This window comes from Corticium candelabrum, chromosome 8 (genome assembly GCF_963422355.1).
Source record: "Corticium candelabrum chromosome 8, ooCorCand1.1, whole genome shotgun sequence".
In the NCBI taxonomy this organism is placed as follows: domain Eukaryota; kingdom Metazoa; phylum Porifera; class Homoscleromorpha; order Homosclerophorida; family Plakinidae; genus Corticium; species Corticium candelabrum.
This window is the reverse complement of record NC_085092.1, coordinates 6,948,966-6,975,609: the sequence shown is the minus strand read 5'-3', so window position 1 is coordinate 6,975,609 and position 26,644 is coordinate 6,948,966. Positions and strand designations below refer to the sequence as shown.

General features: G+C 41.7%; 1 protein-coding gene and 1 long non-coding RNA gene across 2 annotated transcripts in view; both read right to left on the bottom strand.

Moving 5' to 3' along the window:
• Window positions 1–4,784: 4,784 nt before the first annotated feature.
• On the bottom strand, window positions 4,785–5,617 carry LOC134183480 (uncharacterized). The gene is made up of 3 exons (XR_009970515.1): window positions 5,488–5,617; window positions 4,993–5,403; window positions 4,785–4,922 (listed from the first exon to the last, which is right to left on the bottom strand). It is a non-coding gene; the product is annotated as an uncharacterized LOC134183480 (long non-coding RNA).
• Window positions 5,618–5,867: 250 nt separating this feature from the next.
• The window catches only part of LOC134182984 (protein phosphatase 1 regulatory subunit 12B-like), a 23,633-nt gene continuing 2,856 nt past the window's right edge, over window positions 5,868–26,644 (bottom strand). Inside the window, exons 4-17 of the mRNA XM_062650428.1 lie at window positions 26,398–26,496; window positions 26,341–26,344; window positions 25,453–25,466; window positions 25,309–25,395; window positions 25,228–25,251; window positions 22,050–22,148; window positions 17,319–17,417; window positions 16,320–16,433; window positions 14,500–14,610; window positions 14,360–14,435; window positions 8,895–8,962; window positions 7,713–8,187; window positions 7,155–7,477; window positions 5,868–6,621 (exon numbers count right to left, since the gene is read on the bottom strand). Of these exons, the coding sequence (XP_062506412.1) occupies window positions 6,142–6,621; window positions 7,155–7,477; window positions 7,713–8,187; window positions 8,895–8,962; window positions 14,360–14,435; window positions 14,500–14,610; window positions 16,320–16,433; window positions 17,319–17,417; window positions 22,050–22,148; window positions 25,228–25,251; window positions 25,309–25,395; window positions 25,453–25,466; window positions 26,341–26,344; window positions 26,398–26,496 (2,073 nt within the window). The 3' untranslated portion in view covers window positions 5,868–6,141. The remainder of the gene's footprint in view (window positions 6,622–7,154; window positions 7,478–7,712; window positions 8,188–8,894; window positions 8,963–14,359; window positions 14,436–14,499; window positions 14,611–16,319; window positions 16,434–17,318; window positions 17,418–22,049; window positions 22,149–25,227; window positions 25,252–25,308; window positions 25,396–25,452; window positions 25,467–26,340; window positions 26,345–26,397; window positions 26,497–26,644) is intronic.

Sequence of the window (26,644 nt, the reverse complement as noted above, 5' to 3'; positions counted from 1 at the left end):
TTAGGAGCCAATCAGTAGTCGTTTTGGGACACAGAAAATAGCTGACTGTAACACTAGCTTGTCAGTGTGAATCACTCTTGGGAATTTGTTGAGCCAATCAGCAGTCCCTTGGGACACCAACGATAGGTGACCTAGCAATCCCCAATCCCGTGCATTATGACAGAAAGGCTAAGATGTCGTATCCATAGCAATAAAGTTAATAAGGTCAAACTGTTGTGGAACTGAGAAGTACAGAGTAAAGTTTGGCTAATAGTTGTACAGGTCTGTTAATTTTTACAAAACAAACGAATTCATTGTTCTTCAAGAAGACAAGTGAAGGTCCCATGGGATACCGTTGCACATGACCAACATATGTCATACACAATCTTCAAGAGAGCAATATGTTTTAGATGTAAGACTGATGATGAACAATCCATGTCGTCTAGCAAAAACATTCATAGGAAATGTTAAAGCTGCTTTGTTTTGGATCCTTTCACTACATGTCCCTTCATAGCTCTTTCCCATGCAGCTACAGGAGACCTACGAGACCTATACCACCGCAAACTAACAGTAACACACACACACACACACACACACACACACACACACACACACACACACACACACACACACACACACACACACACACACACACACACACAACCATGCGCATACACTCGTAGCTCTGAAGTGAGTAGAACACAGCTTTATTTACTAGTTACTAAGAAGTAGTATGTAAGCTACACAAACACATAGACATTTCCCAAATTAGTGTTTGTACTCGTCTACAGAAGTGACACTCCTACACATTTCTATGCATCCTACATAATACGACACTTTTCAGTCTCCCTAATTCATAGAACGTTCCTACATAAACTTGCTAGTACAAGATTTCTTGTAAATCAGAAATAGCACATCTACTATACTGTGTTGCTAAGAAAAATTTTGTGTTGATTTATAAGTGGATGCTAGAACTATAATATGTATAGATCTCATACCATAAACAACATCATCATTGTCGTAATTGTCATCATCGTCATCACCACAACCACTACTACCATAATCATCATGTCATTTTCATTGAGTTAACTGCAGTCTTGTGCACTTGCAACAAGCTCTTTACAAACAATAGGTGTGATTTATGTTGTAGTGTGTGTGTATGTGGCATAGTACACAGCCAACTGACGTGTCCTTCCAAAGTGTGGCACCTCTGCATTCAGCTATTTAATTACACATCACAGTCTAACACTCGTATGTGTCATATAAGCCTCTTACATCATCCATCCCTATTAACTGCATACAAACACCTATTATTACATTCTTGTGTCTACTGCTGCACAACAACTCAACCATCATGGTTTGCTGATATAAACAGTGAAAGTAAATCTTGTCGATAACATTCTATCAAGTACAACAAACCTCATGTACTTGCACTGTAATATAATCTAATGTATTATCCATAACACAACATATAAACAAGGAATAAGAGAAACAACACACTCAACAGTTACTGCTTCAAGCATTCTCCTAACCCCTTCAAACCTGCCTCCTCTCCTCATCTTTGCGCAAATTTAGCCCTGCCCCAAAAGACGTGATCAATGTAGGTGATGTTATTTGCTGACCCTAACCCTAATTGGAGCTCACAAAGACACTAAATTTGGACAATACACTGTACAGTTCAGTTCCCGCTGTAGGCATCAGGGATTTGTGTTGTCGTTTTGCATTCACATGCACACACTCCTGCTGTTTTGTCTGCCATCACTGTACTATGATTATCTATCTATCTCACACAGGCATCCGGAAAGGATGTGTTTGCAAGTGTGAAGTTAAAGAGCCAGCAACACATCTATAGCTTTGCTTCATTAATTTTTTTATTTACGTTAATTAGGTTATCTAAGCCCTTCCTACAAAGAACCCCAAGGGGTCAGAATTTGATATCTAAGACTCTTTTTTAACGTGTTGTCCAGTTCACTACACTTGTAAATAAGGACCTCTCCACCTCAAAGTTGTAAAGTCAATATTACAATGACTTTTTATGTACAAGTTAATTAAGCTACGAGCGTAAAGAAGGACACCACAATGAGTGGTGGACTGCTTCGCGAGAAGCTCACTCTAGACGGGCTGAATTGACTTCCGGTCTGTCTGTCGGTATGTTTGTACCTATGTTTGTTTGTAACTATCTATCTATTTATCTATCTATCTATCTATCTATCTATCTATCTATCTATCTATGTTTGTTTGTAAGCGTGTGTCACGCTCGGGGAGCGGGGAGTTTTCAGCCAATCAACAATCGTTTTGGGACGGCGAAATGTAGGTGACGTAATACTAGCTTGTCAGTGTGAATCACTCTCGGGAATTTGTAGAGCCAATCAGCAGACCTTTGGCACATCAACAATGGGTGAAGTAACAATCTCGCGCATTATGACAGAAAAGCCGAGATGTCGTAAACCTCCATTTTACGGTCAAACTGTCGTCAAACGGAGAAGCGCAGAGTAAAGATCAGGTAATAGTTGTTAGCGTTTGTTACTTTTTACAAAAGAATAGCAAAACAAACGAATTTATCGTTCTACAAGAAGCCAAGCTAAGGTCCCATGGGACTATGCATCTAGCTAGGCACCGTTGTATACACACCACCAACATGTCATCCGCGATCTTCAAGAGAGCAATATCTAGTAAGTAGGACTGATGATAAACGATTGACGTCGTCTTGCAAGAAAGATTCACAGATTTTTCTTTTTCTCTCTCACTCATCCACTAACACTCGTCTCTCTTCTATTCTCTCCAGTTAATTCTTACTGTTACAACACTTTCACCAATATTCTCTCTCGTTGCTTCATTGTTTTGTTGTAACCTACATGCATTGGCCTTATTGTTCTTTCTAATCAAACTTGCACACTTCACTCAATTACATCAACTAATAGACCAAGTAACAATTATACCAGCCTTACAATTCACAAAATAAAAACACAAATAATGTCACAAGCAAACACACTCACATTAGTCCTTGCTTCTTTCTTACAACCTGCTGACAATAATTTCTCCACAACAGACAAATGACCATTCACACAAGCATAATGTAGAGCTGTCCGTCCACCCTACCATTGATAAGAGACATCACATGTTATTATCAGTGAGTACATTATGAATACATGCATCTACAAGTATCAACACCAACTGACTATAAAAATAGCACATCAACCTCACATCCAACTCACCTCTGTCCTTCATTACATTTAACCAAACACGATTCCTCACAATACAATGTAACCTCATTACACTAAACATTTGACATCACAACATGCAAACAACTAGACCAGCAGCCATGTGACTAGATAGTCTAACTGTCCACAATCACAAATCTGTCAATTAAGTGTGGTGGGCAACACTAGTGGGCAGGTGGGCAAACAGATTGCCATGCAAACTACATCATCAATCATATCAACCTTACTAAACAACAAATCTCATCTTTTCATTTAAAAATAACTCACTAACAACCCACTCTCACAATATTTTCTAATTTCAACAAAATATCAAAACTATCTATTCATTCTAACTGTGACTGTTAGCACCTTTCTCTAGCATATACATTCAACTGTTCAATCAGACAGGCACAAATACAATGAGCATCCATTAATATTTCTATTCATTTTAACCACAGGAAAGAGATGCCATTACCATTACTAACTAAACTCATTTATTTAAACACAACAAACTGCATTAAAATTTGCACTCTTACCCATTCCTCATGATAGTTTATGTTTGCTTGATGTTGTAGCAGCAAGTCTACCATCTCAATCGATGAATCAGCACATGCTACCAGTCTACCAAACAACCATAGAATTTATGTTCGAACAGGTCCCGTATACTCATATGGTGCGGCCCGTATAACAGAGCTAGATCTCTCGAGTTCAACCACGCACACATATTCCTATCATGGCAGAGCTTTGCCCTACATTGTAGCTCCAGTCGAACAGAAGCCCTCAGTATCTGACCGGCACATGGGCCCCAGTTGTTGTGACTGCCTCTTATGCTGCAAACTCAAGAAGGGGACACATACAAGACTTCCTCACAGAAGTATTGCAACGTGTAAGTGCGAATACTCCGTACCAAGTGCTTCCAGAGATACCAAGGGTTCTGCGCTAGAGGTATTTAACCAGTCACACAAACATGGATGTCGACGGTACGTACGTACGGCCTAGACTAGCTACGTACATCAGTTACTGTGCTTGAATATTTCTAAGACACGTACAGTATGCGCAAACCGCTATTGCAACAAACTAGTACGATACGCAATTGTAATTACAGCAATCAGATGCCCATAGCATAGGAGAGATATTGATCTGTGTGAGACTGCCAGTTAGCACCCAGTGACAACAAGAGGCACTTCTTGACCATTGTGGCTTCACCTACATACATACAGAAAGAGAGATCTGAGAACACTGCTAGTAGGGATGAGCCAAATTATTTTTTCAGACATTTTGAACCATCTTCCTACACAACTTTAGTTACTTAAATAAGAGTTACTATTTTCAAGTGACGTAGCAATACACTTAATTACGTAATTACTTTTGCGTTACACACTGTATACCACAATACTGTACACATGCATGTACTGCTTTGAAGTCGCCATTAGTGTATTGTACGTGTATTACTGCAGTGTACTACTGCAGTGTACACATTACATGGCTAAACATCTTCAAGTTAGAGCCTCTACACGTAAGTCACACATATTGTCCGAACGATTGTCCACTAATTCGTGAAACACATGCAAAATCTAGATGGCGCGTAGCAGCACCGCCCTGACACCACAAGTCACGCCCAAATCTGGCTGCCATCTGTCATGAGTCCTTCTCGATAGCCTTGATACGGCGGTAGTTTGCATGGTGCTGGCGGGATCTGACGGCTTAGGGAAGTGCACGCGCGACCGAAGCAACTCTTCTACTCTGTGTTCATGCAGATAAAGAGACGAAAATCAGTTGGGCAAAATGTAGGGAGCAAAAGAATGTCGCTTACTTTGACCGCTCCTAACAAAGTCCGCATTATTAGCCCACGAAAACTCATACCCAGCAAGCCCCAATGCAACCGATTCCTCATCAAAATGTATGTGCTAACGACAATCTTGCACATGCTTTACAACAAATGCCAATAACACTCACCTTGTACGACTACATCGCGAGTCAAAATGACCGGAAACCGCCATAATCATCGTCACTTTGACCTCGTCCTGCACCTCCAAACAAGAGAAGATTCCACCTTGACAAGAAGTTCTGAAGAAAGCAATAGTGCAGGCACATCCAAGAACCAAGTAGGCTGGATTCGCTCCGCTCTATATGTTGGGCGAAATACAAATAGTCGAAGCTACCGGCGGACGAACGTCATAGTTGACCGTTTTGCTCGGCTTCCTGCAAGCGTATCTAGATCTCTCTAAGGTTGGAAAGCACGCCAAAAAACAGAGAATAGATCAGTTGTCAACGCTGCCTTGTTAGACGAGCTGAGGTCAAAACTTACTAGACTGTGCGCGGATGATTCGAAGTTGTCATGCAAGCTGTCGATACGCCCTACAGATGTTCAGATTATCCGGGACATCTCGCGAACTTAACTTCCCCGGTTGTTTGGTAGACTGCGTACAGCTACTGTACCTAGCCTCGTCCCCAGACTCTCTCGCGATAGTCTTGTCCGGTGCCCGTATGTTAGAAAAATTAATGACTGAAACTGTTGCTTAATTAAGTTAAGTTAACAAAACACTCTTTACAGGTTGCTGTCATGTAATTCCCACCACTGTACATTGTCTTCTTCAATGGAACTTTGCTGTACAACTAAATTTAGTAATACTACTGGAGTGGACTTTCACATGATAGGGTAGAAAGACAAGATGGAAACAGTTGGACATGTCAACAGAAAATTTATTAACAACAGGAAATGTACAAATACTAAACCCTATTATCACAACACGTGACAAAAGTGTACACATCAAACCTGCCAATAACAATATCAAAGTTCAAACACTGAAAAACGCTACTTCAAACTTGTCTGGTCAATCTAAGAATACAGAGTGCAAACACAGCTTATTGCTATTGCTAAGTAATGTTGTCACAATGTGTAAGAACACAGAAATGATTTCAAGTAAGAAATACAACCACGTGGTTCAGTGACATGTCCACATCACCAAATGGGCTGAACAAGAGTGACATCGGCCACTCCATCCATCTTGCCCTTTACCATTCGTTTAGGAAGACACGCTTTATACTCGTCTTTCCCACGAATAAGACTAATGATATTGCGAGCTTTGGCTGCTGTTGGTCGTGTGGCAGGATTATCTCTCATCAAGTGTTTACATAAGGAACGAACGTTCAGCTGACGGATGAGTAAGACTTGATCCATTCTTTTTCGACGGTCTGGAGTAACAGCAGTGAACAGCTCACACAGGGTCACCGCCATACTGTACATATCGGTCTCCTTGCTTTTTGGTAGAGCTGGAGCATCAAATCTCTCCGGTGCTGTGTATTCTGGACTGAGAAGGCCGGCTGAAAGAGAAGCATCTTGAAAACGAGCGGCTCCTAGATCACCCAGTTTGGCTCTCATCGTTGCAGTTACCAGGATGTTCCTTGGACAGATGTCACCGTGGAGAATCTCCATGGGTTGCTATGACAACATAAGAACAGAAACAATCAAGAAAAGAAACAAAATATCTACATGGATATCGTAGTTGTCTGAAGAGTTACTTGTAAGTCTGTGTTGATCCTTCCGTAAGTGACAACTCTGTATAATTTAGGTTGTTTACGTTCTTATCCTTCACTTATGATGCTCATCGACTAAACAATCTATATATAACTGTGTGATTACTAACTGATTTATTCATCATTCCATATAACTGTCAGCCTTAAAGCTTGCCTTCCTCCCCACTTGTTTCATTACCAGCATGTTTGTCTCTGTCTTCTCCTTGTCTATGAATATTATAATAGGCTAAGATATGAAGCTCAAATAATCTGTCCGTCTGTCTGTCTATATGTCTGTCTATATGTCTGTCTGTCTGTCTGGCTGTCTGTCTGTCCGTCTGTCTTTGCTAATCTGGCATTCGTATAATCACCTCAACTTTACTTACAATTTTGATAATTTACGTGTGATTGAGATGGCATCACCACATGGTTCAACCCTATTTCATTTACTTTTCTTACCATCGAGTGAATGTGATCCAATCCGCACAAAGAATCATGTGCCATGTCAACTTTTTCTCGTACAGTGAGAGGTGCAGCATCTCGTTGACATGCATCGATCACACTAGAAACGGAGCCGCTATGTAATTCCATGATAATCCACGCCTTCTTGACTTCTTTCTCCAGAGTGACACCACAAACAGCAGCAATGTTGGGATGATGTATCTTCCATGCTACAGACGCTTCTTGTTGCACAAGTTGAATGTATCGTTCAACATCAGCCAAATCATCATACAAACGCTTGACAGCAACAGGACAGCCACACCAATATCCAATACAAACAGCTAAATCACAATACAATTTCTTAATTTCTAGTTTATACAAACAAACCTACCAGGCACACACATGCAGGTCAGCTCTAAGTGAAAATGTCAAGTAAAATGCAGTTCAAGTCATGTTGAGCCATGTGCTGACCTGTCCCAGCATTTATCATTAAGCCAGCACAAGCCGGCCTTAGACTAATAGCCAGTTGTGTCATGTAAATTCTATGAGTCTGGCCTAATAAGATGTGCATCTCACCTCCATAGGATCCACGTCCTAGTTCTGTGCCAGTCAATTGAATGTCACGTAAGGGAATATTGAAAACTTGGTTTTCTCGTTCTTGCTTGTATCGTTCAATTGCAGCATCGGCATCTGAAAGCAGCTCTACAATGTTAGCCTTTTCTATTTGCTCTTCATTTAGTAATCGCATAAGATTTTCCTGCTCGACGCTCATTTGCTCAATTTGTTGCCGAGCTTCATCAAGATCCTTCTGAACGTTGCATTTGTCGTCTCGCTCTCGTTGTAATCGTCGTCGTAGATCTTCTTTCTCCCTTCTCTCGTCTCTCAGTGCCATCTGTAGATGTGTGATTTGTTGTCTCAAATCATCAGTTTGCCTATCTCTTGCTAAAACGTCTTGTGTCGGTTGCTCTATCTGTTGAATCTGCTGTTGTACCAACTGCTGATCTACCGTTCTCACCGCTACTGTTGAAGATCGCAGTATGGGTGTAGTCGTCTGTACAAATCAAAAGAAATTCTTACAATAATAAGATGAGTACAGCACACAATATACTAGCCAGTAAGTTACACTGTAAGATATCCCATTATATTACAAACATGGCACACCCACACGATCATGATAAATGCAGACTATTTTAGAACGCTAAAATGCATTGATAAAACACATAGCTGCACTGCGATCTCTCATGCCTCATCCTGTATTTAGACAAACTACTAGCAGTCTGTTCATGCAAGGCTGTACAGAAAAACTGAGAAAGAAATTTGGTCCCACTTAATGAACGTTGAGATCAATACTGTACTTTGTCTTATGTCTTTGCACTCTCTCAAAGTGCTCATACGTGTATGGTCTCATCTCGATTCCAAATAAACCTCATCAACCCAATCATTCTTTCTTCCTAACCACAAGTACCGTAGTACATCTTTCTGTTTAGAGACCATTACACTATCCCAATGTGTGTGTGGCCGTGCGTGCTAGAAGTTAGCTACACCCCAGTGCACACCCACTAGCCAAAACAGTTCTATTGGATGCTTATTCTTCTAGTAATGTATACTATATATTCTAATTGATAAGTGGTAGTCTTGACTGTCTTTGGTATGGAAACCATAACTTAGTTTAAATACACACTAGACAACTAGCTACAGAAAAGAAAGAATACCTACAGAAATCAAACTAAAACACTGATACTTAATTAATCAGCTGACCCTCATTCTTCCCGTCACTGGTGTGGAGGAATGACAAGCTGCTGCTACCACTGTGGAGCTTGTACAACCTTTAAAAACAAAGCAAAAATAAATGGAGGATTAAGTAAATTTACTTTCAATAACTAAATTTCTACATACTAAGTAATACTAAAATATTTATTGTAAACGACTATCTTACAATGTTTCAGAAAAACTGCCTCATGGAAAGTAAGTATGGCCACGCCAAATTTCCTAAAATATCGAGTGCAGCTTCCAGAAAATTTACCTTATGGTTAAGATATTATAGAGTTAGGATTAAAATTAGGATTAGAGTTAGAGTTAGAGTTACAGTTAGGGTTAGAGTTAAGGCTTGTTCACAACATTGACGCTGACATGCATTCAGCTGAGTGTCAACATCAAAGACACCTCCTTGATGCAAGCAGCATCCTTTGATGTTGACACTGATGCTAATGCTGCAATAGGATTCATGTCTAGTCCAGCGTCAACATCGGCGTCAGCATCAATATTGTGAATTGGGCTTTAGGGTTAGAGTTAGTGGTTGTGCTTGATCTCCAAGACTGTGATTTGTAAAAAAATTGGAACGCCCATGCTCAATTTCCTGCCGTGTCCTACCTTCTGTGACAACAAAGTGAGTGAACTTTGACGGCTAATTATGTGATTACCAATAAACAATATGAGATAAAAATTTCAGTTGACATGTAATGAAGAACTCTAGTATATAAATGTGTAAGTAGCAGTGTTGTTGCTAATAATACAAACAGTTTATCAACGAGACTCTCAAACTTTGAAATGATCCTCATAAATAATGTCTATTGTATGACGTCATTGGTTAGTTTACATAGTAAACGTAGGTTAACATCAGGAGTAGAAGATTGCAGAGGTTAGCCAAACCTTTGTAATGTCAATAGCTAGCGGTTAAACTATGTATTAATACAAATGGCTGTGAGAACGTTGCATTGTTCGATTAGCATCATTCGGTTAGCATTGTCTAGCTGGTAGCTTTCTTGATATGAGTAAGCGCACTAGTCATTCAACCCGACGAGCACCGTCCCTCACTCTTCCTCAAGAAATTGCTTTGCTTTCAGACGTGTCAATTCAATTGCTCCTAGAGCAATATCACCTTGTCTTCACTGGCTCCAGACCGGAACAGATCAAGCAACTGTCTGCTGCTCTCTTTCCTACTGACAGAGCCACTACAACAACTACAGAGCCAACAGCAGCTTTATCCACAAAAGTGACGACGGAAACATGCCTACCATGGCCACGCAATCAACAGCACATCACTAGAGACTGTGATCCAGTCAGCAGTACAAGCATCAGTAGCTGCCATGTCTCAAGCTATTCGTCCCATGCTCACCCGTTCAAGATCCAGGTCAGGCTCTTCCTGCTACACCACAAGGGAGGGCCATACCCGAATGCGGAGTCGCAATTGTGGGAACCGGAACAACGACCGCAGCCGAAGCTCTCACTTATCATCAAGGTCTCGATCACAACACAAACGACGGTTTAGATCGCCCAGTCACCGTTCCTGCACAAGATTAAAATCACGTCGTTCCAGCCCTCGCACATCTCTCGGCCATGCATGGACGGCAGTCGGATCTAGCAATCAACCGGCATCCTGGATGCTATCTAGGAGGACAAAGAGGAAGATACTAGCAGGTGAATATGTTGTCTTTGGCACCATACTTATTAAAGTAACGACTAACATAGTGGGGTCCCCGTGGCAATGAAAGCCTCGGTATCCGGTGCAAAGCGCAGGCATGTCTGCAGCATTAACTCGTGGCTTCAGGCTTGGTCTGCATACACGACTACAGTCTTACTAGCGGATTCAGCGCAAGGTTACAAACTTATCGGCTACCAGTCTATAGTCGCTCAAGCTAGCTCGGAATACCAAACCTCAGCCTGGCTAAAATACGATAGAGCCTTTCGTTATTTTGCCAGCAGGACCACGAGTGTAACATGGGACACGATCGACCATCACATGTGGGCTCAGTGCTTCACAGGTCGTGCAGCAACCTCGATCACCTGCTATACATGCAGCCAACCAGGTCACATGGCAACAGACTGTGCACACACCAACCAGTCCTTTTGTCCCCAGGCAAGCAACCACATCTTCCGGTAACATCTTCAATACCTTTCCGGGCAAACCCAAAATCTGTCGTCTCTTCAATGCTGGTAGATGCAAGAACCAAGCCTCACCTAGCCTGTGAAATACCGACATGAATGTTTCATCTGCCACCACGATCACCTTGAGGCCACGTGCTCCTGCAAGGGCACCAATAAACAAGCATAAACCAGACACTCCATCCACTTCAGCCTGAGCTTTTGCAATGTCACTAACACAATCACACTGATCGTACGTCCATTGAATCAATGCTTTGGTCACTACATCATAGTTTCAATCTTGGCTACACTGGTGCACCTTAGTTTAGTTTATCTTCCAACCTAAAATCCGCACTCGAGCACAAGGTTATTGTTTAGCAAGGCAGGGCTCGAAAAATAGGTCATCGAGTCATCATTTGACGAGTTAAATATTACAGCCTACAACTAGCGTTATAGTCTAGGACGACTATAGCAGACCAAGGCTAGTTTGTAATGGCTTTCTCAGTATGCAGGCGGATAGCTGTACTGTACTGAAACATGTGCCGGTTGACGCTCGCATTGGGAAATTTGTCGTACAATGACATGTATGCGTAGTAAATTATTACGTCAACAAGACAAACTGGTCATATCCCGGATAATGAAACGGGAAGTGCAAGAACCATCTCAGGATTCCGACAGAGTACAGGCATGAAGTTTATGACCAGGGAGCACGTGAGGAAGCGGAGACAATGGTAAATCATGTAGGTCGAAATAGGGTAGATATGATTTTAGTAGCAAGAAACGGACAACTTCCGCAATGTGATGTGGAAGTCTGGTTGAAACCCCGCCTTGTTTTGACAAAGAGAGGTGGTATGCGTTTAATCACTAATTCAATTAGCTATCACTATTGCAAAGATGTCTTAGCTCTGTCTAGTGTAACACGTCGTATCCATTGGCTCAGCGGTAATGTGTTGGATACGCTTGGTTGCATGCCATTGTGAAGTACGGAATACTGCGCTGTATGTTTGTACTAGACTCGTACCCAGTCCTCTCCTCGCACGCGGTCCAAAATGGCAGTATACCACTAAACACCATTATTGATATCAACATGACGTCCTAGACTAAAAGGTTTGACGACCTAAAATTTTTGGATCTAACGACGACAACTAGTTGGACCAATTTCTCGAGCTCTGGAAGGACTCAATTTAGAAAGCAAATGCAGTCACATGACTGGCCTTACCCCTCTGCCAACTCTCCAGTGCTCTGGCGTAAGTGCTGTTCCAAAGAAAAACGGTAGCTAGAGACTGATCATGCACCTCTCCTCGCGGACTTAGTATTAACAACGGCATTGACCTGGAGGAGTACCACCTGTGGTACAAGACAATTGACGATGCCATTGCGTTCGTGAAACAGACTGGTCAGAGTTGCTGCATGGCGAAGATGAACTTTAAACATGCCTTTCGTTTGCGCTTAGTCCGCCAAGAGGATTGGGACCTACTGGGAGTTTATTGGGACGGCCAATACTACGTCGACAAGTGCTTGCCCTTCGGTCTACCCTCATCACTACCACTATTTAATCAAGTAGCGGACGTGTTTGAATGGATCCTAGTAAACGAGTGCCACATTAATCGTGTTCTACACTACTTCAACGATTTCTTCTTTGTCAAACCTGACAACTCCACTTGCCGTGTACCCATGACACGGGTGAAGAACAAAGCCCATCAGCTGGGCGTACTGATGAAGCCAAGCAAAGAAACAGGCCCGACTACAACCATAACTTGCCTAGGCATTAAACTTGACTCAGGCACTGGTTGCAAGGTTACCTCCTGAAAAACTGAGAGATCTGATGGATGAAATTCCCCAATGGCTATCATGCCATAAGACGACCAAGTGTGACTTACATCCATAATCGGTAAGCTTAGTCTCGCATGCAAGGTCATTCCAGCTGGCCAAATTTTTCTACAAAGACTCATTGACCTGACAACCTCCATTCAATTGAGTCATCACACCATGTCTACATTAACAGCAAAAACTAGGAAGGATTTCCAATGGTGGTATCGCTTTCTCCCGTCCTGAAATGGGATCGCAATGATGCCGGATGTCCATCTCTCTGCCGCCGCAGACATGGAGCTCAACACAGATGCATCCGGTTCACACGGTTTTGGCAAGTGACGTCGTAGCATTTGGTTTCGTCGTAGCCTGTTTGACGTGGGGCAAGCATTGGTCTGGCAAGCTGGTTTTATTCCACTGTGACAATCAGAGCGCAGTCGACTTATGGCAACACGGTCCATTCCACTGCCCCAATCTCATGGCACTCGTCCGTTGCTTGTTTTTTACGGCGGCAAACATTAACTATACTGTCGTTATTAGACATATACCTCCCACTCCTTGCCTTCCAATCACTATCAAGATCATGAGTCAAATGAAATCGGTGCTGCGAGAACGTCTTGACCTATCAACCGACAATCGTCAGATGTACTGGGACGCCTTTACTGGGGCCTTCTTCGGCTTTCTTCGGTGCTCGGAATTTACGGCTCCGAGCCCCACCAATTGTGACAAAGACCGAAAGCTATTACGCCCTGATCTCACAACCAACGACAATGGGTATCGGCTGCACATCAAGGCTTCTAAAACAGACCTGCTCTGCTTGAGCATCGACTCATTTCTTAGACCGACACACCATTCAGTCTGTGGGATAAAGTCTTTATAAATTACATGTCCTGTCCTACAGCATTAGATCTACCGCAATTTGCACATGCAGACGGTCATATCTGTTGAATTCAAATGTCTCAAGTTGTACCCCAGCACCCTGGTACACATGCAGTCTCCTGGCTCTCTTTGGGGTAGCGTGCCATTTGGGGGAGGGGCCTTGTTCAGGTCAGTCTTGCCCCAACATTACGTACGAGTGTATCTCCACTCAGGTTGCAACGTCAATGCGACTAACAACTTTGATGCAAGCCAGTTGTCTCATGTACGTCATTAAACGAAATAGGTTCTGTGATGGTGTGTTGAGCCTCCAACGTCAACTCCACTGACCTCTTGGGCTCAAGCAGGGTGTGACAGTCTCCAACGTTAGCTTGACTGACCTCTTGGGCTTCACTACATGATGGTTCTAACGGCCATTGATCCTCCAACGTCACCCTCAGTGACCTCTTGAGTTCACACCACTTGTCTGAGCTCAGCGTATGACATGACAACTCTGGTTAACCCATTGTTCACAAATTCCTCACAGCCTGGCACGTTGCCCCATTGAAGCCCACACTGTCTCGTGTCTACGCGGTATCGTAACTAGCGGGCATGTTGCTTACAACATAGTAGTGTATTACGAGTGATGTTAATGACTATTGTATGACGTCATCAAATGTTTCTATTGTCTCACTTACTTGGATGATCGTTGTCAGCAATTGCAGTTGTACTATCTGTGATGTTTGATGCTGAATTTCCAGCTGCAACAGAACTCTAACATCACACACAACCACTAATCAATACACACAACCTATACTGTGTGACAATCAGCTCATACATTCTCATTCAATTCTTTCAAATAAGAAATAATTCGAGAATGATTTTCTTTACTTGAACTAGAACCTGAGTCCAAATAGTTTTCTGCAGCTTGTAATGGTGTTTGTCCTTTCTGTCCAATAATAGACAGTATTATTAGTGCAATGAAACATAACAATATCACACAGAACAAAGTACATATAATCAATAAATAGTTAACCAGCTTATTATCCAGTACATACACAATGCACAATCAGCATAGCAAGTGTGTGATAAAAGTGAATGTTAGAAAGACAATATGAATAAGACAAATGTCATGCAGTTGACTAAACATCTCTTTAGCTGTCGTGCCACACAGTTGTACAGCAACTCATTCTAGTACTGCTCACACACTAATTAAGCAAACTGATGTTCACTGCTGTTTCAGTCATCATTCACAATCAACACGTAGCCATGTCATATGCTGTCGTGTGACTGACCAATGAGGATAATAATTCATTACTCTCCATGAATTCCAACATCATAATCATGACTTCAAACAAAATCATTATCAATGTATGATTTCACTAAACACAGTCCCACCTCCATGCAGTCACACCACCAAATAACAACTCCATCACTTCACCATTATAATTTACAATACCACTCTACTACAATACAAACAATGTCCCTCAATGTCCTTATCTAATAATGTTTCTTATAACTAACTAATTAACACCAGCAATGACAATGAGCATATGTGCTGCATTCCAATTGTCCATCCGTCCCTTGCTCCGTCCGTCCGTCCACAGAGATATTACTGTAACCCTAAAGCATGCGTGTCTCCAGTTAATGACTGCTCACATCTGTCATCTTTTAAAAATGCTTACCACCATGCCCACAAGAACACCATGCTTTAGAGCGTTGCAACGTGATTTGGGTCGCATTGGGAGGGGTTCACAATAGGGGATACGATACTGTCAAACTCGAATGCTGAACACCGTTCGGAGTGCCGAACTACATTGAACCATATGATCATCCGGAGCGCCAGATCAATCACATCACAAACAAAACCGTCCTGATCGTCGAACACAAAACACATCCAAACCGAAGCACTAGTTCTAAACCACCCGGAGTGCAGGGTTTCTTGAGCTGTCTAAGGCACCAGGCTTCAAATCCAAGTAGAGCTCACCCAGACTGTAAGGCTGAACTCGCTTATGTAACCGTACCCCAACATTCCCTCCAGAGTTCAGCCTGCCACACCCAAATGCAACTCAAAGCAAGCAGACACCAAGCCAGAGTCCCATGGGCAGACGTGGCTGCCGGTTGCAAAGAGACTCCCTGATTGTATCCACTGAGATGCAAACGTAGCATCAGTAGAAGTCGCTAGACCAGCGACCCAATGTCTGGATCAACCAAGGGGCATACCCGCAGCTGCAGCAGTTGTTGCTGCACCAATGCGGAAGCTATGACCCGTGTAGAGTGTCTCCTTGATGCCGGCTGCATGTAACAGTAAACGCAGACGAGCGGTAAATGATCTGTGAGTTACGTATGCACCATCAGCACGTCGAAACAATGGCTCACCAAGAGTGCCTTCACGAATTGCCAGAAATCGGTGCAGAGCTCTAACTGCGCAGACAGAACGCCCAGATGGATAAATGCAAACGGTGTGGCCCAGATAGAACGGGTCTGTCTTTATTTATCTGTTTGTTCTTCTTGCAACATTTCAGAAGATCTTTAATTATTAGGCAGAGTTCACAATCACTGCTGTCACCATTTATAGATTAAGCTTCACCAAATGTAAGCTACATACTCCACATTAGCAAGATATACTATAAATAAACACAACAAATGTACACTTACATTGTTCACTGCTGACACATCAGCTCCTGATGATATCAACAACTTGACAATTGACAGGTGACTATCACGACAGAATCCTGATGAGCAGGAAACATGTAAAGGTGTTGATCCATCCTAAAACAAGCAGATGAAATGAGATACAAAAAAACAGTAAACAACAAGAGATTATAGTAAGTAAGCTGCTCACAACACACGTGCATGTCAAATTCTGTCACATTGCCATTGCAACTTTGTCATCACTTAATCTTTCTTGACAACACGACACACAAATTAAAGTGTTTGCTCATGCATCTAATAATTATTATTGTTTGAGGGTGGTTTCAGTTAGGGTTACTGATGATACTGACATGTACATTAAAGTACACAGATATTACTTGAAGAAAGTCTACTTGAATCAGCATGCACAACAGGTTCATCACATAAACACACTAGTCCTTATAGCCCATTCACACAAGCACTTGTAACTGGGCAAATACAAGTCAGCATGGGTTGGCTAGCTCTGAAAGGTTGTGTGAACATCAGCCGATCTAAGCCGTGTTGGAATGGCCCTCCTCAAACAGCAATGCCAGCACAGTTTGGCTCACCTTGGCTCCCCTTCACTGTGTGAACAGTAACCAAGCTGAACTGTAGTCTCACATAACCAGACCCTCTACCCTTTGACTGTTGTAATGCTATCCAGAAATTTACAGGCAGATTGTAGCCGATCCATGATCAAGGAAAGGTAGCGCAAGTGTTTCAAACACACATGTGATCGTCCGTAGCTTAGCAACAGACACACCCACTAAGTGAGCTGCATGGCTTGCTTTTCTGAATGCTGTGTGAACAAGGGGATGGCTCGACTCGGCTTGGAAGGAACTCGTGTGGAAATTAGATGACTGACAGCAAATTAAGAGTGATGACTGCATGCTAGACTTTTAGGTAAAGACTTCTGACACTCATTCACATCTTTTCTCAATTCGCAAAATACACACAAATACTATTGCATACAAATACACTCACATTGTCCTTGACATCTTTCTTACATCCTGCTGACAATAATTTCTCCACAATAGACAAATGACCACCCTGACCAGCATGATGCAGAGCTGTCCATCCATCCTACCATTGATAAGAGACATCACATGTTATTATCAGTGAGTACATTATGAATACATGCATCTACAAGTATCAACACCAACTGACTATAAAAATAGCACATCAACTTCACATCCAACTCACCTCTGTCCTTAACCAAACACAATTCCACAATGTAACCTCAATACTCTAATCCTTTAACTGTTACACAAGCAAACACTCAAATTGGTAGCCACATACAACATTTTCTATGTGTAATTTAATATTCATCTAAAGTAAATCTAGTAAAATCAAGTCATCACTAAGCCATTTTTTGTCAAACTTTTTCAATACAGTAAGCACATTTGCCATAGAACTTCATCCCACCCTCCTGTTCAGCATCAACAAACAAACAAACAAACAAACAAACACAAGTGCACATACAATGCAAATACTGTTACAGTAGACTCTAGGTAGCTACAAGAGTAAAAAAAGGATATCACAATAAGCTTACTCTAAACAAGCTAAATTGACTTCCAGTCTGTCTGTCAAGTTGCTATCTACGTTTGTACACCTGTATGTTTGTAAGGGTGTGTCATGTTAGGAGCCAATCAGTAGTCGTTTTGAGACACATAAAATAGCTGACTTAACACTAGCTTGTCACCTTGAATCACTCTTGGGAATTTGTTGAGCCAATCAGCAGTCCCTTGGGACACCAACAATAGGTGACCTAGCAATTTCCCCCCCCATTATGACAGAAAGGCTGAGATGTCGTATCCATAGCAATAAAGTTAATAAGGTCAAACTGTTGTGGAACTGAGAAGTACAGAGTAAAGTTCGGCTAATAGTTGTACAGGTATGTTAATTTTTACAAAAGAAACCAATTCCTCCTTCTTCAAGAAGCCAAGGGAAGGTCCCATGGGATACTGTTGCACATGACCAACATATGTCATACACAATCTTCAAGAGACCAATATGTTTTAGATGTAAGACTGATGATGAATGATCGATGTAGTCTAGCAAGAAAGATTCGTAGGAAACGTTAAAGCTGCTTTGTTTTGGATCCTGTCGCTAAATGTCGCTTCACAGTTATTTCCCATGGAGATACAAGAGACCTACGAGATCTCTAGCTATGGCAAACTAACTGAACGAAAGATGATAGCAATGGCTCAATGAAAGCATGATACTGTGGTAATCGCGTCCACCTCAATAGTTATCTTCAAGTGATGCAAGTGCGCTACATCAGAATTGAGAAATAACGTGGACAAGCCCACTTTGTGCAAGAGTTATGCAGATATCATGCATGTGCATGTGCTGAATTCAAAATATCTATAGTGTGGGACATTGATGATATTAAGTTAATTATCTTTAATCACATCAACAGGAACCCTGTTTTTTCAAAGAATTATACATTAATTCTAGCAACAAGCTAATGATTAATTAATAATAATGACAATAAATAGACAAAAATTAATAAAATTTACAGTAATATTCACAATAAACACACACACACACACACACACACACACACACACACACACACACACACACACACACGAATGCATGCACACATGCACACGCACGTGCATGCACGCACATGCATGCACACACACATGCACGCACGCACACACACACGCACACGCACACACACACACGCGCACACACACACACACACACACACACACACACGTATTATGTATCCAACAAAATACGACATTCTTCAGTGCCACCAATTCATTGAATGTTCCTACATAAACTTGCTAGTACAAGATTTCTCGTAAATCAGAAAAGCACATCTACTAAACTGTGTTGCTAAGAAAATCTTTTGTGTTGAGTTATAAGTGGATACTAGAACTATAATATGTGTAGATCTAACACCAGAAACTACATCATCATTGTCATCATCTTCATCACCACAACCACGACTACCATAATCATCATGTCATTTTCGTTGAGTTAACTGCAATCTTGTGCACTTACAACAAACTCTTTACAAACAATAGGTGTGGTTTACGATGTAGTGTGTGTGTATGTGGCATAGTACACAGCCAACCGACCTGTCCTTCCAAAGTGTGGCAGCTCTGCATTCAGCTGCTTAATTACACATCACAGTTTAATACCCCATTCACACGAGCACAGTTCCAAACTGGGCCGAGCCGAGCCAAGCCAGCTCGAGCTAGTAAAGCAAGCCAGCTCTTGTTCACACAACGTGTAGAGAAAGCGAGCCAGCCGCTATAGTAGGCGTGTTCCTTGGTGCGCATGCTAGCTATGTTGTTTGTAGAGACAATGTACACCCATTCGTAAGTAGCCTCGGCCTCCAAGACCCGTGTGGGAGGACGATTATGAATCGGCGCTACACGGGTCTGGGACGCCGAAGCTAGTTCGTAAGTATCCGGCTCCCTTCATTTGTTCCGCTAATTTGACGTAAACTTCCCTGTTTCTAGCACAGCCTTCAATTTGAACCTGGATGCTGCCCTCACCCCACAATGTTATGAGGTACAAGGTTTCGTGTTCTGACCATGCCATTTTCGTATGTATTGAGCATGCGTGGCCATCAGACAGGCTTGGCCCGCATTCACACGACGATTTGAAAACGCGCTGAACCGGGCCAACCCGTGCTGGCACGGCAAGTTGTGGTGGGCCAGGCCAGCACAACTCGGCACGGCTTGGCCCACATTCACAGGACGATTTCATTCAGCACTGACCCATGCCAGCCCGTGCTGGCCCGGTTAGGAGAGCTCGTGTGAATGGGATATAACACTCGTATGTGTCATACAAGCCTCTTACATCATCCATCCCTATTAACTGCATACAAACACCTATTATTACATTGTTGTGTCTAATGCTGCACAACAACTCGACCATCATGGTTTGCTGATATAAACAGTGAAAGTAAATCTTGCCAATAACATTCTATCCAGTACAACAAACCTCCTGTAGTTGCATTGTAATATAATCTAATGTATTATCCATAACACAACATATAAACAAGGAATAAGTGAAACAACACACACAACAGTTACTACTTCATGCATTTTCCTAACCCCTTCAAACATGCATCCTCATCTATTGCATAAATTTAGCCCCGGCCCCAAAAAGGCGTGGTTAAAGTTGGTGATGTAGGTGATGTTATATGTTGACCTTAACCCTAATTGGAGCTCACCAAGACATTAAATTTGGACGATACACTGTACAGTCGAGTTCCCGTTGTAGGCATCAGGGATTTGTGTTGTCGTTTTGCATTTATATGCACGCACTCCTACTGTTTTGTCTGCCATCACTGTACTATGATTATCTATCTATCTCACACAGGCATCCAAAAAGGAGGTGTTTGAAAGTATGAAGTTCAAGGGCCAGCATAGCCTCGTACCCAGGCCCTCTTGCGCGCCCGGAGAAGAGGGCCTGGTACACGTTGTATTCGCATGCGCGCATAAATTAGAAGGAAATCGTGGTAATACATGCACGCATGCGGAACCGACGTTGTTTAGAATCTCGAGCCGATAATGTCGCGCGCAGTAAGACCCAATTTGGCAAATGGTGGATGAAGGCAGAGCTTCTGGTTTTGATATGGTGTTGCACTACGCTCTAGGCAAGCTTAAGCTGTGTAATGTAGAGCTGAAGGAGCAGCAGCGTGTTGTCGTAGAGCACATCTACAACGGAAACGACGTCTGCAGCTGGCTTCCTACAGGATACGGTAAATCGCTGTGCTATCAACATACACCGTATAGGGTTGACTTCAAGCTAGAGAAATGTGGTGAAGAAGATTGTGGATATGTCGTCATTGTCGCGATCGTGTCTCCTATAGTATTGCTGATGATAGAACAAGTCAAAGATTACGCGAACGCGGAGTTTCACTTGACCTTGGGTCTAGATCTAGGGCTTCATCACTACTGAACACGGAAGCTGTTTCACTGTCGATTGCGCGCGACATTATCGGCTCGAGATTCTAAACAGCGTCGGTTCCGCATGCGTGCATATATTACCACGATTTCCTTCTAATTTATGCGCGCATGCGAATACAACGTGTACCAGGCCCTCTTCTCCGGGCGCGAAAGAGGGCCTGGGTACGAGGCTAGGGCCAGCAGCGCATCTATAGCTTTGCTTCATTAATTTTATATTTACGTTTATTAGGTTATCTAAGCCCTTCCTACAAAGAACCCCCAACGAGTCATAACTTGATATCTATGACTCTATTTTAACGTGTTGTCCAGTTCACTACACTTGTAAATAAGGACCTCTCCACCTCAAAGTTGTAAAGTCAATATTACAATGACTTTTACTGTACAAGTTAATTTAGTACAATAAGTGTCTCTACCAAACACTCAATTGGTATGCAAATATGAATGTGAATGACTTGTGACTACTAATGTGTGTTGGACTTAGCAATATTATTACTGGAAATTTCAAATATTTTTCTTTTTCTCTCTCACTCATCCACAAACACTCGTCTCTCTTCTATTCTCTCCAGTTAATTCTTACTGTTACAACACTTTCACCAATATTCTCTCTCGTTGCTTCATTGTTTTGTTGTAACCTACATGCATTGGCCTTATTGTTCTTTCTAATCAAACTTGCACACTTCACTCAATTACATCAACTAATACCAAGTAACAATTATACCAGCCTTACAATTCACAAAATAAAAACACAAATACTGTCACAAGCAAATACACTCACTTTAGTCCTTGCTTCTTTGTTACAACCTGCTGCCAATAATTTCTCCACAACAGACAAATGACCTTTCTCACAAGCATAATGTAGAGCTGTCCGTCCATTCTACCATTGATAAGAGACATCACATGTTATTATCAGTGAGTGCATTATGAATACATGCATCTACAAGTATCAACACCAACTGACTATAAAAATAGCACATCAACCTCACATACAACTCACCTCTGTCCTTAACCAAACACAATTCCACAATGTAACCTCAATACTCTAATCCTTTAACTGTTACACAAGCAAACACTCAAATTGGTAGCCACATACAACATTTTCTATGTGTAATTTAATATTCATCTAAAGTAAATCTAGTAAAATCAAGTCATCACTAAACCAGTTTCTGTCAAACTTTTTCAATACAGTAAGCACATTTGCCATAGAACTTCATCCCACCCTCCTGTTCAGCATCAACAAACAAACAAACAAACAAACAAACAAACACAAGTGCACATACAATGCAAATACTGTTACAGTAGACTCTAGGTAGCTACAAGAGTAAAAAAAGGATATCACCATAAGCTTACTCTAAACAAGCTAAATTGACTGCCAGTCTGTCTGTCAAGTTGCTATCTATGTTTGTACACCTGTATGTTTGTAAGGGTGTGTCATGTTAGGAGCCAATCAGTAGTCGTTTTGAGACACATAAAATAGCTGACATAACACTAGCTTGTCACCTTGAATCACTCTTGGGAATTTGTTGAGCCAATCAGCAGTCCCTTGGGACACCAACAATAGATGACATAACAATCCCCTCGCATTATGACAAATAGGCTGAGATGTCGTATCCATAGCAATAAAGTTAATAAGGTCAAACTGTTGTGGAACTGAGAAGTACAGAGTAAAGTTTGGCTAATAGTTGTACAGGTATGTTAATTTTTACAAAAGAAACGAATTCATTGTTCTTCAAGAAGCCAAGGGAAGGTCCCATGGGATACTGTTGCACATGACCAACATATGTCATACACAATCTTCAAGAGAGCAATATGTTTTAGATGTAAGACTGATGATGAATGATCGATGTAGTCTAGCAAGAAAGATTCATAGGAAACGTTAAAGCTGCTTTGTTTTGGATCCTGTCGCTAAATGTCGCTTCACAGTTATTTCCCATGGAGATACAAGAGACCTACGAGATCTCTAGCTATGGCAAACTAACTGAACGAAAGATGATAGCAATGGCTCAATGAAAGCATGATACTGTGGTAATCGCGTCCACCTCAATAGTTATCTTCAAGTGATGCAAGTGCGCTACATCAGAATTGAGAAATAACGTGGACAAGCCCACTTTGTGCAAGAGTTATGCAGATATCATGCATGTGCATGTGCTGAATTCAAAATATCTATAGTGTGGGACATTGATGATATTAAGTTAATTATCTTTAATCACATAGACTAACCCTGTTTTTTTCAAAGAATTATACATTAATTCTAGCAACAAGCTAATGATTAATTAATAATAATGACAATAAATAGACAAAAATTAATAAAATTTACATTAATATTCACAATAAATACACACACACTCACTCACTCACACACACACACACACAGACACACACACACACACACACACACGCACGGCACACACACACACACACACACACACACACACAATTACATGCACATACGCTCGTAGCTCTAAAGCGAGTAGAACACAGCTTCAGTTACTAGTTACTAAGTAGTAGTACGTAAAAGCCTGTCCACACTGGCAACTGGATCGTGATCTGATCGCAATCCAACCGCAACGCTGTCCACATTTGCAACTCAATTGTGATCTGTCCGATCCACATCGCGAGGTGGTTTCGATCGTGATCCCATCGCGATCGGTTGAATCCAATTAGAAATAGTGGGCGTTACCTTCACGTACGCTACCCATGTAGTCGGAACATCTAGCACTCGTCACTCTTCTTTGTTCTCGCTCACCTTACGTCACTGTATCAATGCTTTCCACAAGCAAAGAAGCGACACGTACACATCGATCATCAGTCACGTGACATCGAAATGAGGCAGAGATATCGTTTCCAAAGTGCAGTGTGGATGCTCGCTATCACGATCGGATCGCGATCGAATTGCGATCTGATCGCAATCCATTCTGGTCTAGTGTGGACAGGCCTTAAGCTACACAAACACATAGGCATTTCCCAAATTAGGGGTGCATTTCTTTGCCTCTTCTGCTCTTCTGGAATAGAGGTGTCAGAAGAGAACAGAAGAGGTCGATCATGCGCAGTCTGATCAGAAGAGCCAAGCCAAAGAAATGACCAGAAGAGGACCTAGAAGAGCTGAGCATGCGCATTAATAGTTTACACGTCCGGTTGTGAAATTATTAGCAAAATAAGGTCTTCACTAAAGAAATTGGATCTCTACTTGAAGAGGCGACTTCTACAACCGTTGTCTTCGTTTCTGGTGCCTCAAATAGGGTTCTTGGAGAACACCCACTAGCAGCAGCTGTAGTTGTGGGACTTGATATTGCTTGAAGACCACTTGGTTTCCAAAGCAATGGAAGCAAACACGCTCGTACGGCTCCATCAATACACGCGTTTTTAATGTCTCACAAGTCACGAGACCTCTTCTCTTCTGCCTCTTCCGCCTTTCGGCCAGAAGAGGTCTCGTGACTCTTTGAACACTTCAGAAGAAGGGGGGAGAAGCAAAAGAAACGACCAGAAGAGGTCGCGTGACTCTTCTGGCCTCTTCCAGAAGAGCAGAAGAGGCAAAAGAAATGCACCCTTGTGTTTGTACTCATCTACAGAAGTGACACTCCTACATATTTCTATGTATCCTACATAATACGACACTCTTCAGTCCCCTAATTCATTGAATGTTCCTACGTAAACTTGCTAGTACAAAATTTCTTAAAAATCAGAAATAGCACATCTCCTAAACTGTGTTGCTAAGAAAAATTTTTGTGTTGATTTATAAGTGGATGCTAGAACTATAATATGTGTAGATCTCATACCATAAACTACATCCTCATTGTCATCATCGTCATCACCACAACCACTACTACCATAATCATCATGTCCATTTTCATTGAGTTAACTGCAGTCTTGTGCACTTACAACAAGCTCTTTACAAACAATAGGTGTGGTTTATGTTGTAGTGTGTGTGTATGTGGCATAGTACATAGCCAACCGACGTGTCCTTCCATAGTGTGGTAGCTCTGCATGCAATTACACATCACAGTCTAACACTCGTATGTGTCATACAAACTTCTTACATCATCCATCCCTATTAACTGCATACAAACACTTATTATGACATTCTTGTGTCCACTGCTGCACAGCAACTCAATCATCATGGTTTGCTGATATAAACAGTGAAAGTAAATCTTGTCAACAACATTCTATCGAGTACAACAAACCTCGTGCAGTTGCACTGTAATATAATCTAATGTATTATCCATAACACAACATATAAACAAGGAATAACTGAAATAACACACTCAACAGTTACTGCTTCATGCATTTTCCTAACCCCTTCAAACGTGCCTCCTCATCTATTGCAAATTTAGCCCCGCCCCAAAAGACGTGGTCAAAGTTGGTGATGCAGGTGATGTTATATGTTGACCCTAACCCTATTTGAAGCTCATCAAGACACTAAATTTGGACAATACACTGTACAGTTGAGTTCCCGCTGTAGGTATCCGGGATTTGTGTTGTCGTTTTCATTCACATGCACGCACTCCTACTGTCTTGTCTGCCATTACTGTACAATGATTATCTATCTATCTCACACAGGCATCCGGAAAGAGGTGTTTGCAAGTATGAAGTTAAAGGGCCAGCAGCGCATCTATAGCTTTGCTTCATTAATTTTTTATTTACGTTTATTAGGTTATCTAAGCCCTCCCTACAAAGAACCCCCAAGGAATCATAACTTGATATCTATGACTCTATTCTAACGTGTTGTCCAGTTCACTACACTTGTAAATAAGGACCTCTCCACCTCAAAGTTGCAAAGTTCATGCTACAATGACTTTTACTGTACAAGTTAATTTAGCACAATAAGTGTCTCTACCAAACACTCAAATGGTATGCAAATATGAATGTGAATGACTTGTGACTACTAATGAGTGTTGGGCTTTACAATATTACTACTGGAAATTTCAAATATTTTTCTTTTTCACCAATATTCTCTCTCGTTGCTTCATTGTTTCGTTGTAACCTACATGCATTGGCCTTATTGTTCTTTCTAATCAAACTTGCACACTTCACTCAATTACATCAACTAATAGACCAAGTAACAATTATACCAGCCTTACAATTCACAAAATAAAAACACAAATACTGTCACAAGCAACCACACTCACATTACTCATTGCTTCTCTATTACATCCCGCTGCCAATAATTTCTCCACAACAGACAAATGACCATTCCGACAAGCATAATGTAGAGCTGTCATTCCAAGCTACCATTGATAAGAGACATCACATGTTATTATCAGTGAGTACATTATGAATACATGCATCTACAAGTATCAACACCAACTGACTATAAAAATAGCACATCAACATCACATACAACTCACCTCTGTCCTTCATTCAATTTAACCAAAC